This window comes from Clupea harengus, chromosome 23 (assembly GCF_900700415.2).
Source record: "Clupea harengus chromosome 23, Ch_v2.0.2, whole genome shotgun sequence".
NCBI lineage: Eukaryota > Metazoa > Chordata > Actinopteri > Clupeiformes > Clupeidae > Clupea > Clupea harengus.
This window is the reverse complement of record NC_045174.1, coordinates 2,825,804-2,844,537: the sequence shown is the minus strand read 5'-3', so window position 1 is coordinate 2,844,537 and position 18,734 is coordinate 2,825,804. Positions and strand designations below refer to the sequence as shown.

The following is an 18,734-nucleotide window of genomic DNA, read 5'->3' as shown; positions in this document are numbered from 1 at the left end:
TAAACGTTATTCGATATGATACAATAGATATGCTTACGCTAAGATATATTGATTTGTTTAGATGGCACAGCAAGTGTCTCCACAGTTACACGACAAGCCATGACCCGGGTAAGGTTACCAATGGACCAAAAAACAGGAAATCACAGCATATGCAAAGCCAAAAAGGTCTACAACACAGAAACAATAATAAAAAAACAAGCACAATCTTCCTTGTTTCATCCAAATTTATTCTGATTACAAATAAAAAATGTACAAAATAAAGTGTAGAAAATAGCGTCTTGTATGTATAATCATGTAAAACGAAACAAAACAACCAAAAAAAAAAAGATTGCGAACATCACAGGAAAAGGCAGCAGTACAAGACAGATGGTGAAGAAGCCTCATCATTGGCCTCTCCCAGTCCAGAAATAGCAGGAACAGAGACAGAGAGTGAGCTCCATATGCAACTTCAAAAGGAGATATTTTAGGTCGACAACAATGGTGGCCCTTTCATCATGAATGAATGAGCGGCTGTTACAGTGGTTATTTTAAAGCCAGAAGAGCCAGTTTCACAGAGGAAATAAGCCTAGACCATGACTAAACTGCATTTCATGTGGGGGGAAAATGGTCCACCTAAATTTCTCAAATTTTGTCCAAAACTAGGCTTATCTAGTTGCCTGGCATTGTGACTCTTACGTAGTAATGTTACTGAACAGTAAATGCATACTGTACAGTATACTTTATGTATATCCCTGGAAACAAAGCAATTTATAGTATACCTAAAAATGTCTGCACATTATGTCTGATACTGATGAACTGGATTAACATTAAAGAGGCCTAGAGTATGTCTTGCCTGGTTGCCATTCTGTGGTTTCAGTGGTTTATCCGTTACCCTCAGCATAAGGCCAGGGTCTGTCCTTCCCTCCAGAGGAATAAAAAGGCAGGTTTTACCCTCTGTCATTTTAGTCTTATTATCTTACAAGCGTTCACATTCGTCTTAGCACTTACATCGTATTTCTTTTCTTTTTTTTTGTCTCCACAATTGCATCAACCGGGTGGACGTCACATGTTGAGGCCCTTTGCAAATGTGAAGGTCAAATGTTTCTAGAGACAAAGAATTAAGTACAGCGTCATACTAACACCGTCGATCCACAGAGGTGGACAGTCGGCCTTTGTCAAAGGGGGGAGGGATTCGTCTTGAGCACTTTAGCGAAGAAAAAAGGGGAGAAAAACAGGCGAGGCGGTCACGGAACCGGGCGAGCCGAACAGCGTCGGAACGTCCTATCTCTCAGACCTTCTCTCGCCCTGTGAACAGCCCAAGGCATTGTCAACATCTCCTACAAGTACAGTAGGTCAATGGGTCCCTGTGCGTGTGTGTGTGTGTGTGTGTGTGTGTGTGAGAGACATTTACAGTTCACAGCCCTCCTAGTAGCTAACTAAGTAGTAGAGTATGGTTCACAGTCTGTACTTTTGTTAGTGCTGGTGCTGGGGGAAGTTCAGGTGAGCACAGTTAGGGTCTACAGTTTTGGGGGTACTGGAGGGTTGTTGGGGGGAGAGGGAGGCCTCAGTGCTTGCGGGTGCGCTGCCCTCCTGCCCCAGTGGTGGTGACGTAGAGCAGGGGCTGGGGCTGGCGGAGCTGGCGCCTCAACTGGCCCAGGTGGGACAGGGAGCTGGTGCCGTTGTCCACAGTTTGGCCTGGAAGGGAGAGGAAAAAAAGATGGAATCAACCATTTGGGGACCTATAGGAAAACACTTACTGAACCATTTGTGAAGATATGGCAGACTGCATTGTGAGGTAGCAAGATATGGCTGATGGCTTAAAAGGAAACTGCCAGTAGAAAGAATTTAAAACATTTCGCTTTCAAAGATAGCTCTTCAAAGCTAAACTGATTTAACTAAGTTAAATCTACTGGCTTACCTTGTTTAAACATGGAAAATGTGTTACTGCACCAAAATAAAAAACAAAAATGGTCTGTTCATATAAATAGTTAGGGATGATCCGAAGAGATGACAGGAGGAGATGATGCTAACCTGTGATCTGGGAAGGGTGGGGTTGGCGTGCTTTGGCCAGGGGAGGGACCCCTCGGTGCTGGGGGCGGAGGTGGGAGGGTGGGGGCCGGTTGATGTGAAGGTGGGGGTCTGAAGTGCTGTCTAGGGGCCGAAACCGCTGAGCCGTGGTCTTAGCCTGAGACAACTATGGGGACAAAGTGACATATTCAATGATCTTTACAAACAGAAGAAACCAGCAGTGCATAGCATATGTCAACAACCCTCATGAGCTATATGCTATGCTATGCTATGCTATAGCTAGTATGCTAGATAGTATTACTATCATTTCAAACTCTGTACTATAATATTCACTCTGCAGTTTAACTTAACTTATAATGCAGATACTGCTCTGTTAAGTCATGTCCAAGCACCTCTATGTCAATTTTCATTATGTCATTAAGATAATCGATTTACTATGTTTACGTTCCTAATAGTTTAGCTGTACTTACAGCTTGGCCTGTGACCTCGAAAGAGCGGGATCTCTTCTTGCGCCGGCGTGCCTCAAAGTCCTGCTCGCGGTTGCCGGGGTTCTTGGCGATCGGCTGACGCTGGCGCGGGCGGGTCCACGTGCCGTCGCCCGTGCTGCTGGACAGGTTGTCGTCAGAGGTGGCGTGCCGGAGCTCGGGGCTGGGCTGGTGACCGCAGACGCCGACGCCACCCCCTCGTGGCGTGGGGGGGCCGAGCGGGGGCGCTTCGCTCAGCGACAGGCTGCTCTTCTGCTTCTTGGGGTCCAGCGGGGAGGGGGGCGGCGGCAGGCGCAGGGCGTCCACCTCCAGGGCCTTGGAGCGGCGGCGGGCGGCCTTCACGGCGATGCTCTCCACGCCGCGCATGATCTGCTGCCGCTCTGGGGGAGCCAAAATGGAGAACCGTGTGGGATGTTAGTCCACGCAGAAGGCTTTGTTCACCTTTGGGTGTTTAGTTTTTTTTTGTTTTAGTTCATTTGTGGGTCTTTTAAGCCTTTATATAGATAGGACAGTGTAAAAAGACGTGGTCATATAGACCGGTACAAGGTAAGGGATGCACTTGTGCGACAACTTCTCCTCAATGGACAGAATTATTTATAACTCTGACATGTGAACAAGAAGTTAAATTCAGGGGATCATGACTCGTGCCATACAGTATGTTAGTCACTGATCAGTTTGCCAGTCAAACCATTAGAGTGATCAGGTGTAGGGACTATGAGGGGGGGTGGCACCTTTGCGTGAGAGCGGGACGTCGGTGCCATTCTCACTGCTCTCTGGAGACGAGTCCAGGTGGCTGCTGACGCTGTGGCTGAGGTGGCTGTAGCTCAGTGCGCTCTCTGGCACACACGGATGGAGCTGGAGAAAACAGTCAGTCGCACACAGTCAGTATGGACACATAGGAGTTCAAATAGGGGTTTATGGACATGTGGACATCAAGCCATCCACTACATCTAATAAACAAACAGGTTCTTGTGTGCTACTTGTATAAAACTTATATAAAACTTATATATACACAGAAAAGTAAAAAGGGTTCTTCTAAGCTTTAAACTGATATAAAGATGAGCCAAAGAACCATTGATCTCAGAGTTCTAATCAGAACAATTTGAAGGTGCTTCTCTGGACATGGGCTTAAGACAATGCAGTATTACGTGGGTGAGTTAGTGGCCTCTCACCCCTCTGTTCCCCAGGCCATTGATGTGTATGGGCGGAGGCGTCATCACCACATGGTTCTTCATCTGCCTGGCATGAGGACTGTTTTTGAACACACGGTTGTTGTCCCTGGGCGGAGACAGAGACAGACAGACAGACAGAGAAGACAGACAGACAGTGTTAAATATGTTTAGGGTTAAATCTGTATCAGGATAGCTCTTAGTCCGATTTTCCTGTGTGAGTGAGTGTTTTTGCCCTCATAAATGCTTGGTAGTTCTCTTACCCCTCAGGTTCGGGCAGGATGGGTGGCAGAGTATGACGGCGGATTTTGGCCCGACCCCGTCGGCTGTCCGAGCCCAGCGTGCGCACGCTCTCCTGGTCAGAGTCCAGCTCCTGCAGGGGGTCACGACCTCTACTGGGGAGGGTGATTTTTGGAAGCGAGCCCTCCTGTAAAACAACAACCGTGTCATGTCACTGCCTGGTCAGGTCTCTGAGTATAACTGGATTTGTAAGTATGCAGCGGCAGTTATGAATGTATGTAGGAATTTCTATTAGTGTGAGCACAGTTAGGGTATGGCTTGGACCCCACAGTTAAGGTATGACCGGACAACCAGTCATACATCCAGTATTTCCATTATAGAATAAAAAAGTACGAGTAATCACTAAGTTCCACGAGAACTCTGTGTTCTATGTAGTATGTGCTCAGTGTTCTATGTTCTATGGCTGTTTACTTTGTGAGAGTGGTCTGGTACCTTGAGCGTGCGTCCGGTGACCTTGTCCAGCGCCATGATGCGGTCCAGGCTCTTCTCGTCCAGCTCCCTCATGTACATCTCGTAGAGCTCCTGCAGGTGAGGCGGCACCAGGAGACTGTGGTCTGCAACACACGCAGAAAACAACGCACCTCAGAACTCAGGCAAGGACACTACTGTCATGTGTTTCATATCTTCTTCCTTTATTTTTTTTATCAGTGGCTCAAGCGATGAGACGGAACTTTTGGTCCTGACTGCTGTTGACCTTCACCTTGACCTTGACCCTGTGGCCTTGAAGGTAGCTTCTGCGGTTCCCAAACTCTCTCAAACCTCATCTAACATCAGAAGACCAACCCAAAAGGTGTCGAAATACTCGCTAAATAATAAAACTGCAGGAATCTGACCGCTCCACTTTCACTGTCTGTCTGTGATGTCACTCACAGCAGGAATGTGTTTGCACTACTGCAGACAACTTTGAAACAACCAGTCACACCCTATAGATTTTGGTTGGCAAAACGTGGCCCATATTTAGCAACCTGTGGCTGACTGCTCCACAGGATCAGTGCAGAGGGCACAGGTCAAAGGAGGTGACTAATGGCCTCTTGAAGTTACACTGAACACCAGTCTTTATGCCAGCGTCAGTCACATGACACCTGTCTTGATCCCCACGGAAACTCCGGCAACTCACCGCTGATGAACTGGCGCTGCTGCTGGATGATCTCGTCGCAGAGGTGGCGGTGCTGCTCGAAGCGCTGCACCACGGCGTCCTTCTGCCGAATGAGGTTGTCCTTGAGCAGCGCGTGGGACTGCATCTCGGCGTTCTCGATCTCCAGCTCGTGCACCTGCAACAGAGCCACGCTGGTTAGACCGGGTTGGGGGTCTCCACTCTGAATCCCTCCCCAGGTTAGGGTCAGGACTGACACTGACAAAGCGGGTGGATACATGTACTTAGCCCTCTGGTTATATCACAAGAATCTCAACGACTGCATTGAAAGTTCAGGATTAAATTGACTTTTAACACTGGGCTTACCATCCAGATTGTAGGCAAGGTGTAACTGAGGCAAAAGCCAGAGTCCTGGGATTCATTTGACTTCAATGAATATATTGCACACTTGCACTTGGATGGTTAACGGCTGCCATCTTGTAGGGGTTTGATTCGTATGCAAAATCAACTGAGCCGTTGATTTGACTCAAGTAGTAAGTAAGTAAGACTTTATTTATATAGCACATTTTGTACAAGAGTTGCAGTTCAAAGTGCTTTAGTAGGCACGTCTACAAAACGGTTCACTTCACCTTCACCTAGTCTTGTTCATGTTTGTTGTTGACCGTCAGTCAGTCTTTCTAAGCCCTCACCTTGCACAGGAGGCCCAGCACCTCCCTCTGCTCCTCGGAGCTCACTCGTCTGGGCAGCAGCTCCTCCAGACGCCGGGCCCTTTGTCGCAGCTCCAGGAACCGCCGCTCCAGAGACCCCTGCAGGGAGAACCAGAGAGATGGAGAGAGAGAGAGATGGAGAGAGAGAGAGATGGAGATCATCACCAGTTACTATTAACTAAAACAGCATAATTGTCACAATTCTATGCAATTTAACGAGATAGTATAAAATCTAACCTCATCTAGCACAATGTAATCTGTTATTATACAGTCTAATATAATCTAAAATGTAGAATTGTAAAATTCTAAAGACGATAGCTCTTTTTCATTTATTTGTTAGATACATAAATCCAAATAAGTGTTTATTTTTTAAAACTGAAGTTTGGAGGCCTGTTTCATGTAGTTGTGAGGCTCCCTCTAGTGGTGTAGATGGAGAAATGCGTTACCTTCTGTTTGCGGATCTTCTTCTGCTCGGCCATGAGTGTGACCAGGTTTTCCCTCGCCATGGCGACCTCCTGCGTCTCGGTGCTGTCGGGAGGCGACTCGGACGAGTCGGAGTCCTTCTCGCTCTCATCCTTGTGAAAACTCTCCTTCCTCCTCTCCGCTCTCCACTTCCTCCTCCGCTGACAGCGCTCCTGCTCCCAGCTGAGGAAGATAAGGAAACAGGATGGATGGATGATAGATAGATAGATATATAATTTACCTGATACTCCATGAGACGTGTGTGTGTGTGTGTGAGTGTTTGGTGTGTGTACGTTTTTTTTTCCTGTGATATACTAACTGTGACTGATTGGTATTTGGCAATGTGTGGGTTATTTCAGATCTGTTTGAGTTATGATGTGCTAACGGCGTAAAAGTGTATTGACTATCAAGTCATTCTGATATAGTAGCAGGCAGGTGTCTAGTACCATGTTATGTTATGGTGTGTTAGTTATGTTTGTTTGTTTGTCTGTGCGTTGGCGTATCTCCAACACTGCAGGTCCAGCCAATCACCACTGCTGTAATTACTGTTGTCAAGGCAGGAACAGGCCGTCTGGATCTTTCACTGTCTCCTTGTTCCCAGATCCAAATGAAAGCATTGTGTGTGAGACTCAGTCAGCGATGGTGAGTGTGTGGAGGCATTCATCTGGGTCCCTTTGTTGCTGTTGTCCAAGTCAATCAGGCATACAAAAGTGTGTTTCTCTCTCTCTAGTGTACATGTTTGTCTGTCTGTGTCTCTGTGTGTGTGTGTGTGTGTGTGTGTGTGTGTGTGTGTGTGTGTGTGTGTGTGTGTGTGTGTTATTCTGAGTGTACATGTTTGTCCGTGTGTGTGTGTGTGTGTGTGTGTGTGTGTGTGTGTTGTTCTGAGTGTACATGTTTGTCTGTGTGTGTGTGTGTGTGTGTGTGTGTGTGTGTGTGTGTGTGTGTGTGTGCATGCTCGGCCAGCCGTACCGTGTGTGAGCATCGCAGCTCCGTGCCAAACTATGGCAATTTAAAAACGTAACATCTCGCCCGTTGTAACTGCCATCGTTAATGCAGCAGAGGTAATATGCTTTGGACTCTAGTACTGTGTGTGTGTGTGTGTGTGTGTGTGTGTGTGTGTGTGTGTGTGTGTGTGTGTTGTTCTGAGGGTACATGTTTGTCTCTGTGTTTGTGTGTGTGTGTTGTTCTGAGTGTACATGTTTGTCTGTGTGTGTGTGTGTGTGTGTGTGTGTGTTCTGTGACTCACTCTGCGATGGTGAGCAGGTGTTTGGACGTGTCGATCTGGATCTCAATGTTGCTGTTGTCCAGCTCCATCAGGCTCTTGCGGATCTCCATCTGCTGGCGGAAGGCGTCGATGAGCTGCTCCCTCAGCTGGTCCATCTCCGCCCGGCTCTGCTGGGTCGAGTGGGCCTGGACCTCCGCTACAGGGGAGAACCACAGGGGAGAACCACAGGAACCAAACACAGACCATGAATATGAGTGGGCAGACTAGCATTTTGTAAAGTTTTAAACTCCTTTTCTTAAATATTAGTTTGGTTTTTAACTGATCTTAATCTTTTAACTCATTCTCTACACTGTGGGATTGTTTCATGAGCAACACAATCACTACATCATCCCATGTCCTATGTGGAATGCGTGTGTCTGTCGGTACTATGAAGATGTCTGGTTGCACACACACACACCCATGCATGTGCTAATGTGTGTGTATCCCACTGCAGGCACACACAATGCAGGATGATCACATGAACCAGACCAAGACTATGGCCACGACTGGGCGAACAGGGTTTTTTATTGTTTTCATTTTAATAATATTATGGGATACCTCTTGCCCTACTCCATAGGACGTCGTTCTTCAAATACGAATCATTTTAACTGAGTGTGTGTGTGTGTGTAGGTGTGTATGTCTGTGTGTGTGTGTGTGTGTGTGTGTGTGTGTGTGTGTGTATATGTGTGTGTATATGTGTGTGTGCGTGTGTGTGTGTGTGTGTATGTGTGTGTGTGTGTGTACACATGTCTTACCCTGCACGTGGCGAATGTCCGTCCTGTCGGAGTTCATGTGGCGGCTGGCCTGCTCAGCGATCTTCTTCTTGAGCCGATGGATCTCGCTGCGCAGGTCGGCGATGATGCTGGTGTACTGGGCGATGTGGTAGGAGACGTTCAACAGGTTACGCTTCACCTGAGGGAGATGGGAAAGAAGAGAGAGAGAGAGAGAGAGAGGGAAGAGACAAGGGTGAGAGGGAGGGGAAGAAGGAGTAGGGGAGAGAGTGAAGTAGAGGTGAGAGAAAAGGAAGAGAGAGAAAGAGAGAGAGAGAGATAAGAGGGGGTAGAGATGGATGACTTACTCATAGCAACCTATTGGGAAATTACAGAATGCAATTATACCTTGGCATTTACATGTTGTAGATATCTTCACAGCTTATATTTGATGCATTACCAATCAGTATAAATCCTACAAAGAAAGACATAATTTAACTGATAATTGTAGCAAAATCCCTCCATGTACCATTTAATTACTGTGACCCATGAAGAAACCTGCAGTATCTGTAATATGTTACTGATAGAACCTGGTACTGCTAATAGGGGATGTGTGTGTGTGTGTGTGTGTGTGGGTGTGGGTGTGTGTGTGAGAATACTAACCCGTGTGCGGATGCTTTTGGCACGGTCAGCGTATGACAGTGTGTTGCGTGATTCTTCGAAGGCCATAGAGGCGGGGCTTATGTGAGCGATCATCACAGTCCTGCTGTTCCCTCCCAGTGAGTCCTGTCAATCAAACAAAGGACAAGAATAAATCAGATATGAGAGGACCATTTCAAACGTGGTATGAACCCTGCATGTTCGAGTGTGGAGGTGCAGTATAGTTGTGTCTTCAGCCTAATATGGGACAGGTTTGTTTTGGGATCTCACATATTTACATCATCAGTATCCCACATAATTATTCAACTTTTTAACAGAAAATGTGGAAGCACAAGAAACTGTGTAGTTGGAGCTGTTGATTTGATTTGATTTGATTTGATGTTTGAATAAGTGTCTGTAGGCCAGTGTGTATGTGTGTGTGTGTGTGTGTGTGTGTGTATGTATGTATGTATGTTGTATATATTGACTGTTCTCTCCCTTGTTTGATTGTTCTCTCCCTTGTACGTTGCTTTAGATAAAAGCGTCTAAATGACTAAATGTGTGTGTGTGTGTGTGTGTGTGTGTGTGTGTGTGTGTGTGTGTGTGTGTGTGTCTGTGTGTCTGTGTGTGTGTGTGTGTGTGTGTGTGTGTGTGTGTGTGTGTGTGTGAGAGCCAGGGCATACCTTCAGTAGGCGAGTGAGCTTGCTGTCTCGGTAATTGACATACTTGTTCACACTCCTCTCACTCAAGGCATTGATGCAGTTCCCCAGAGCCAGCAGGGAGCGGTTTATGTGAGCCCCCTCCTTCAGACGCTGGCCTCTGTTCTGAGTCTGAGAGATAGATACACAGACAGACAGACAGACAGACAGACAGAGGGGGAGTTAATGATAATTCATTATGCTTTTTTGTGTATTTCTGAGGCTTAAAAGGTACACACAATGAGAGGCTACTGCATATTTTTAATGCATATTTCATTAAATTATTATTATTATTATTTTTGTAACCAAAATTCAACATTTTAATGATGTGAAAACAGTGCATCACACAAAGTTGTGTGCCCTCTGCGTAAGCCAGCTGGTCCAGTCTATGGAGCCAGCTACAGTTTTAAGGTCATCCAGCAGGGGGCTCCCTATCTCAGTCCTCTTTGTCTACATCCATGACTTCATTATAGATCTATTAGTCTCTGTCAAGAAGAACAAACTGTTTGTCTGTCTGTCTGTCTATCCGTCCATCTGCCTTTCCCTCTCTCTTACAACAACACTCTCTGTTCTCTCTGTCTATCCCTCCCTCTCTCTATCCCTCCCTCTCTCTATCTCACACACACACACACTCTCACACACACACACACACACACAACACTGAAGATGTACTGTACTCTCCGGTGTCTTTGTCCATGATGTCCTATTCTTCTTTCTAGGGCACATGCCTGCTGGAAGTGAAATGGACGCCCCAACAGTTGAGCCCCAGGGCTGGTTAACCTTTCTACCAGTTTCCATGGGAAGCCAGTGCGTTCTCCGCTTCTGATGATTACATGTGTTTTTCTCTCCCGCTGACTGTGTGTGTTTGTGTATGTGTGTATGTGCCTGTGTGTGTGTGTGTGTGTGTGTGTGTGTGCCCGTGTGGGTAAAGGGTGTGCAGGAGGCATGGCACCTTCTTATATCCATGGTAATAGGCCACATTCATCATGGCTTCTGCAGGTTGCTGTGGCTTTGGGTTGCATAATGCAAAAAGAAGCCCCCCCACCCCTCCAGTCCTAATCTTCCCTTTGCTAAAGCATGATTAAGTGTTCACAGATGGGTGCTAAAAGGATTCATTTGTCAACTTCAAATCTGCCTCTTTCCAAAGATAATAATACAGAGGGCCAGGTGCACGTGTGTTGGAGGGCTCAGCGTCAACAGCGACCTGGCCGGTCCTCACGAAGCACATGCCGTCTCTTTTCATTTTACGTTGAGCAGGTAATGAGCGCAATTACTGTCTTCGAACATAATGTGCGGTGTCCACAACTGATAGCAACTGATAACTTTGTTGCTAGATTTAGCAACTCTTCAGACTACCCTGGCAACTCTTTTTTTGGTTTTTAAAGATAAATTTCGAATTTCCACCAAAACGTAGCATTAGCAATCTGTAAAAAGGCTAAGCCTTCAGTAACGTTCCTATATGCTAGTGCAGTCACTGCAGACGAAAATGATGCTAGTCTTGAGTCTGATCATAAAAAATGTGTGGGCGAGGTCGATCACGAAGAGGCGAGTGGAGCACACCACACGCAGAACATCAACACACACACGACCCACACACACTCTATGAGCCACACACACACACACACACACACACACCTCTTACACACACACCGCACACACACTCTGACACACACCACACGCAGAACATCAACACGCACACGACCCTTCACACTCTCTGAGCCACACACTCACACACACACCACACGCAGAACATCAACACGCACACGACCCACACACTATCTGAGCCACACACTCACACCCCTCTTACACACACCACACACACGCTCTGACACCCCCCCCCACTCCACCCACCTGTGAGGCACGCTCGGACCCGGCGAGGTCGATCATGAAGAGGCGGGCGAAGCGAACCTCCTGCAGCACGTCTCTGCAGCGGCTCTGCTGCCTGACGGCCACCTGCAGCACGGCGTGCGAGCGCGACGACGTCTGGTTGGCTGCCGTCGGCTCCTGCGTCCGCTGCTTGTTGCCCCTCATCAGCAGCTCCATGATCTGCACGCAGGGGTGAAAGGTCAACACGGCCATGTCAATCAAGCTGTTTGATCAGAGGTGATCTACCTCACTAATAGGTCACTTTGGAGAAAATGTGAAAGCCAAATGAATATGTGTACCAGTGTTAATTTCGTTGACGAAAACTATGACGAAAAATATTCGTTAACGACCTTTTTCCTGTGACTAAAACGAGACTAAGACGTGACGAAAATGGATCTTTAAAAATAAAAACTATGACTAAATCTATTTTAACTCTCGTTGACGAGACGAGACGAGACGAAAATGTTGGTGGTTGACTAAGTCACAATTGTTTTTTTTTTCTAAACTTGTATGCACATCATTGGTTGAATGTTGCCCGGTCCTGTATCTATCCCTCTTCCACTCCCTGAGATGCCCAGACAGACATGCAAGTGACGCCCTAACAAACGTCATGATGGCTGAAGTTCAGGCACTCGGTAGGCTACTGGAAGAAAAATAAGAATCGATATCTGGACAGTCTTTAATTATAACTTGACAGAAAATAAAACACAATGCACCGCAATAACCGGCGAGAAACCTTGTGGCTTCAAAATAGGTGGGAAGAACACAAGAGGCACCTGAAAGCGCACAATACAACCCTGCAATTTATGCCAAGGTAAATTAGCTAGTAACTGTCAATGATAATTAGCTAATGTTAACTAGTTATTAGAATATATTAGCCAACGTTAAGTTAACTTCAAAGGGGCAGTCGAGTGTATAGGTTGTGTCAGCTTGGATAACTAGCTAGTCATTTTCGATTGAAACCTCCCGTTTGGCTTGGCAAATGAGTTCCAAAACGTTTAGCTAGCTAACGTTAGCTAACTATGAGGTAGCATAGCTAAGTTATACTAGCTATCGATAGCTAGCTAAGTTATACTAGCTATCGATAACTAGCTAGTAAACGCATTGCAGAACGGACTATAGGACAGGCCACGCATGACATTAATCAAGAGAAAATAAATGAACATGTGATTTGTTGCACTACTTTCAACTCTCAAACTATCCGTCTAGCTAAATATGTAGGTTGCACAGCAATTCATATGGAAGATATGTGGTTGATTTAACTAAGGCCAGGTAGGCATAGAAGTTGTATTGTGTTATCACATCATTTGAATCTTCAAAATCTAGACTCGATATTCTCTTATATTTTAATAATAATACTGTTAATTAAGTATTGCCTTAAAATTATTATTTACATTCAATTCATTGGAATTCAGCTGTAGGCATATACTAGGAGATCTGTATCTTAGAGACTAATTGCATCCACAGTTTAAGTACTGCAAGCTTGACTATTATGCAGTTGTAGACACTACACAAGGGGTCCCCGGGCCTGAGAAGGGAAGGAAAGGAGTTTAATGTGGCTATAAGATGGACTTTTAAATGTGACTAAAACTAGACTAAAATGTAATGAGACTTCGTCGACGAAAACTGGACTAAAACTAAGGAGGATATAAATGACTAAAAGTGACTAAAACTAATATGCATTTTCGTCTAAAGACTAAGACTAAATCGAAAATAGCTGCCAAAATTAACACTGATGTGTACATTGGCGTTATTTTACTCTAAGAGAACATAGAGCTGTTTGTTTCCCTTTTTTTTACTGCAGTTTGAACACAGATTGGCCACATGTCTACTAATTTCTATGCATACAGATGCTTGTCTAAGTTTCTCTACATATGCTGTGTGTGTGTGTGTGTGTCTGTATGTGTGTGTGTTTATGTGTGTGTGTGTGTGTGTGTGTGTGTGCCTGTCTGAGTGACAGACCTACCTCACGGGCGTTAATGGTGGACACCTCGGTGATTCCGGCCACCTGGATCTCCCCTTTGGAGTCCTCCCTCAGGTCCAGGAACCCAGAGGAGGGGTTCAGCAGATCCCGAATCATCTCGTTATAGATCTGAGGAGGAACCAGGACCAGCACAGATCATTAAGTCATATGTGGAACACTAAAGATAGTATAGTATAGATTTCTAGATTCCCAGTAACATATGGTATAGATATGCTGACTGACAACCCTGTTGAATGCATTGATTTTAACAGATGCAGTTTTCCATACAACTCATTTAGGTACAATTGCTTACAATTTTATGAACTATTTAACCTACAGCAATGACTGACAGGAATATTATTCAGGAAAATAACAGTGGCCAGAAATATCTTTGATGGAAAGTGTGTCTACTACGCAGAACAAAGTGGCCAGAACCCATGTTTGCACCGGGGTGTATAATCATGCGAGTGCACATTTGGCGCTCGTGTTTGTTTTGCAGCCCAGAAGACCAGTGGGTGGTGCTCAGTTATTCTCAGCCCGCTCTTAAAACGTCCACATCTACATCTGGGGGACAAAAGCTTATTCAGCTTCAGCGGACGTCATTCAGACCATGGTCAGATCACTCAAAAACAAACCCCCCAAAAAAAGGATGCTTTAAGCAAACATGACAAGTGGTCGCTTTCAGATGCTCCAAAAAATAACCCCACGACATTTTCACAGTGTCGCTGCACATGCGCTATACTTAGGAGTTCCAAAAGAGAGAGTGCTGGTACGGTAATTTATAGGTGTTAGCCTCGTATGAAAAGACTCCATTGACAGTAGGGGAAGCACCAGACCACTACCCAGCGTGGACACAGGGAGACAGGGAGGGCTGGTGGACGTTTGTCTGAGCCACATGTGAGACAACACTGAACTTGCTCACAAAACACTCATTCTTTCCATCCCAGTGGTCCCACTCTCACACTGAATGTGGACATGGACGCTCTCCTTCTTTCAACTCACGGGGCCCTAATTTCACAGGGCAACGAGCTGTGAGCTACACGTGTGACGCAATGATAGTCCGCAAATGGCGCGACACTAAAGGGAGGAGTAGAGAGGAAATGTATCATCAAGCAGTGGCAAACCTTTGAGGGACAAGTTAAACAGCATATCAATGTGCTGCTGAATGTGTGTCTTTTGAGCCAAACAGAAACTCTGACATGTGCTGTGATGACAAACCTCTTATGATTGGTTCAGGTTCTACAGACATCAGTACACGTTATAAAAATATCGAAACTAGTAAAACTGTCATTGTGAAATGATTACATATGCTGTGTTGCATTGATAAAAGCAACATTACTGAACTCGGACAGACCTGCGGTGAATTGTCAACTTACATATTTAATGAAAAATGAAAACAAAATGAATATTTTACGGAATTATCCCATTTGTAGACAGAGAAATTGTGCTCCTTCTCACTTGTGGCCTATCTTCATTGCCACTACAATGAGAAATGTTTTTCTCCCATGTACCACACAGAAACGTTAAGAAAGGAAAAAGGAAACAGAAAGAAAACAAGTTGAACAGAGAAGGAAAAGACAGGAAGAAGTCTAGAAAGTGCAGGAGAAGGAAAAGAACATCATGAATGTGTGTATGTGTGTGTGTGTGTGTAAGTATGTGTGTGTGTGTGTGTGTGTGTGTGTATGTGTGTGTGTGTGTGTGTATGTGAGTGTTAGCTTGAGAATGAGTTGTCAGTGAGTGCATGCATACTGTTTATGTCTGTGAGTGTACACATGTTTGCATGTCTGTGTGTGTGTGTGTGTGTGTGTGTGTGTGTATGTATGTATATGTTTGCATTAGTGTATGTGCACACATATAATCAAGAGCATTTGTGTGTGTGTGTGTGTGTGTGTGTGTGTGTGTGTGTGTGTGTGTGTGTGTGTGTGTGTGTGTGTGTGTGTGTGTGTGTGTGTGTGTGTGTGTGTGTGTGTGTGTGTGTGTGCGTGTGTGTGTGTGTGTGGCCACACAGAGGCCACTCTCTGAAAAGCCAGGCGCAGAAAGAGCAGATGGGTTTTTTTCGGCACTGAAACGCGGCCATAAAACACCCGTTAAGCTCCTTTGTCCGCCACCCCACCTCTGACACCAGGGGCCCGAACACACCGACACGGCCAGGAGAGATTTATCACCTGGGGAGTGGGTGGGGGGCACTCCTTCACCACACAAAAACACCTCCACCCACCCAAACCCCCGGCAGCTGGCCGTTATATTCCCACCCCAGCCGGTGACCTTGCCTGTAGAGGTTTATGCCCCAGGTCTACGCCCTCTAGTTGTCCCTGGAGGCCCCTGAACAGGTGTAGTGTCCTTCTGCACTGCCTCTGTAGTGTCTCCTGCTCTGGCTCTGTAGTGTCTTTAGTCAGGGCCATGACTCGGAGCCAGCGTGCTCTCATGTGGCTGAGCGCACCACACTAATCACCCACAGATGGCTGGCTTTGAAATTATTTGCATGAATGTTAATTAAATACTATAAATCACGACAGGGCCTGTTTTTTCTCCCCCCCTAATGCACTTTCCTCTCCTCTCCTCTCCTCTCCTCCCCTCTCTCCCTCTCTCCCTCCTCTCTCACACACAAACACATCTCCCTCCAGGCCCATTCCTGCAGCATTCAGCTGATTGGCTAATCTTGCACAGGCTTGTGACGGTGACTATGCATGTACGTTTACATTTATTATGCACTCCAGCGGTGACACGAACAAAACTTCAAAACATAAGACCACCTTCTGCGACAGCACCTATCTATCTATCGCTCTCTACCTCTATGTGCCTTTTTTTAAAATCTATTTAGGCAGCATAAAAACTACTGTTTTTTTTACCGGTTCTGTAAAACAGCCTGTAATCAGCCCTGAAATGTTGATTTCTAAAGAGCCCCGCTTAAGAGGCCTATCAGTGGCTGATGAGACGGACCGTTTGCAGATCATGCTCACAAACCCCACCGCCCACCCCACCCACCTGAGGGCCTTGATTTTGAAGAGAGCCCTGACCGCCAAAAACAACAGCCGGTGCGGAGCTGGAGCTTCGATGGATTCAAAAGCTCTCCTACCAAGGCTCTGCTCAGCAACACCTCTCCACTGCCAGGCTACAGGCTACAGGCTACAGGCTACTGAGCCCAGAGGCCGCTGGCAGTGTTTGCTAATCAGCGAGAGCTATCTGGGTAAACACCGGACAGACTGCATGCAACCCGGTGGGAACCACTATCTGGCACTGATTAGCTATCTCGTCTGTCCACCTGCCAATCAGAGGTAGCATGGAGATAATCTCTGTGTTGACCAGATGGCCACACACATAACACGTACACACACCACACACACACGTACACACACACACACACACACCACACCACACACACAATACACATACACACCCACACGCACACACACACATACACACACACACACACACACACACACACACACACACACACACACAAACAGTTGGGTTGCATTACTGGTTGACACCCAGTAAAGATGCCCATCAGCTATGCATTATCACATCTATATCTCTAGCAGTACGCGTGTCTTAAGCTGTATAACGATTATCACACTATTTTAGTTGTCAGCATTTGTGTTGTTGTGAGTCGTGTGTGCCTGGGAGTGCTGACTTAACAGATGGGTTTGCATAGATTCTAATGGTTGGCCTAAGGACCCATATAAGGCTACGAAGAATACAATATACAGGGCATGTCAAATGAGTGTTGTAGATGGGTTTCAGTTTTATAGTCTTTTATGGCTGTCTGTAGACAATAAGACGAGGCAGAAATGAATGTACTGTACGTACGCAAGTAGTGTTGATTTAGTCTATGGGCTGGCAGCTATACAATGTCCAAAACTGAAATGTGATATGTTGCCGAGCAACTCCTCGCTCAAGTACAACCTGACCATGAAATGAAATTAGAGCACTTATATAATATATATATAATTCACATCACAAGTGCCATCAATGACAAGGCAATGAGTGCACATCTCCCAGCATGCATTGCTCCTGGTAAAATGCATTTGACTGTCAGTCAGCTGATTGACAGCAGGTCAATGATCTGAGATCAGGAGTTGTGAGTGTCAGTGGGAAACTGCAGCCCACCTCCAGGTAAGACATGGAGACGCTGTACTGCATGTCATCGCTCGTCTCCTCGATGGCGCGGAAGAGGTCGTTCAGCGTCTGCACGTAGATGCCCGGCTCTTTATCCGTCCCCAAATTTGTAGGTCTTCCCACAACCTATACACACACACAGACACCACACACACACACACCACACACACACACACACACAAACACAAACACACAACATCAGTGAAGCCAGGCAGACCAAAAACTGTCACGGAGTCAATGTCAATTAAAAAAGAACTCGGCCACTTCCAAAATAGCTTGTAGTAGCTAAGCTTGGCTATTTTGAGCAGAAGCTGAACTTCAGTACTCCTGTCTATCTCGCTCTCTGAGAAAAGAGAGGACTTAATGCTGGAAAGCTCGACTTAGATGGCCACGGCCTGGGATCAGACGGCGCAAAGAACCAGGGGCTTAATGAGAAACGAGGGATGATTAGGACGAGTGCAGACATAAAGACGGAGGAAAGGACAGACCGAGGGATTAGTTGAGTTAGTGAGATCATACACCATAAATCTATATAATGTAAGTATGCCTACATCTATATCAACACTCTGGTATACTACCTACACTCTGATATACTACAATCTATATTGAACATGGTAACAATATCTTTGTATTCATTTAGTCTCCAGAAAGGATAGTACAACAACATTGCACAAAGTAACACACTGTTTTTAAAATGCATAATTATTTTCTTAAATGTACTACCTGATAACCAAAGCAAGCTACCACACATCTTATAATGGCCTTCACTCCCAATTCATTAAAATAATGACACCCCTTGGCAGTATCAAGTAATCAAGTAATCATTTAGTTGCTATGGATGCAAACAATGGTATTCCTGTAAGAGTCTGATTCTAAAAGATGTCTTCTTAAAGCATGGGACCAAGGGATACCTACGGCACAGCAGAGGGAGACAAGCATGAGACACACACATGAAGGGACAGACAAGGGAAGGACACGAGACGGAGAGATGCTCTCCCCTGGAGTCCGCCCACAAGAGAGGACACAGCTGGTGTGTCCTTGTGGCTCCTTGTTTACCCAGAATGCCATAAACCCACACAGATAAACAGGCCTGGTCCTGACCGCTTGGGCTTTTCACTGGCCGTTGACTGACCTTCAGCTGACCCCGCGCAAACAATGGCCCATCTCTGAGCAGGGCTGCTTCAGAAAGACACCGCAAAGCCAGAGAGGAAATATAATAGGATTGTCTATTTCCATCATTTCCCATTTCCTG

The 18,734-nt window shown here is 45.9% G+C and overlaps 1 protein-coding gene across 1 annotated transcript; it reads right to left on the bottom strand.

Moving 5' to 3' along the window:
- Window positions 1–209: 209 nt before the first annotated feature.
- On the bottom strand, window positions 210–18,233 carry LOC116218767 (kinesin-like protein KIF19). Its single transcript, XM_031561515.2, is given in 19 exon segments — window positions 210–1,674; window positions 2,011–2,173; window positions 2,478–2,872; window positions 3,224–3,347; window positions 3,665–3,770; window positions 3,925–4,088; window positions 4,394–4,515; window positions 5,079–5,232; window positions 5,744–5,860; window positions 6,208–6,406; window positions 7,470–7,644; window positions 8,243–8,399; window positions 8,861–8,983; window positions 9,520–9,666; window positions 11,386–11,580; window positions 13,367–13,492; window positions 17,474–17,588; window positions 17,590–17,608; window positions 18,227–18,233. Coding segments are annotated over 19 exon segments (2,739 nt in total). The 3' UTR covers window positions 210–1,543.
- Between the last annotated feature and the right edge of the window lie 501 nt (window positions 18,234–18,734).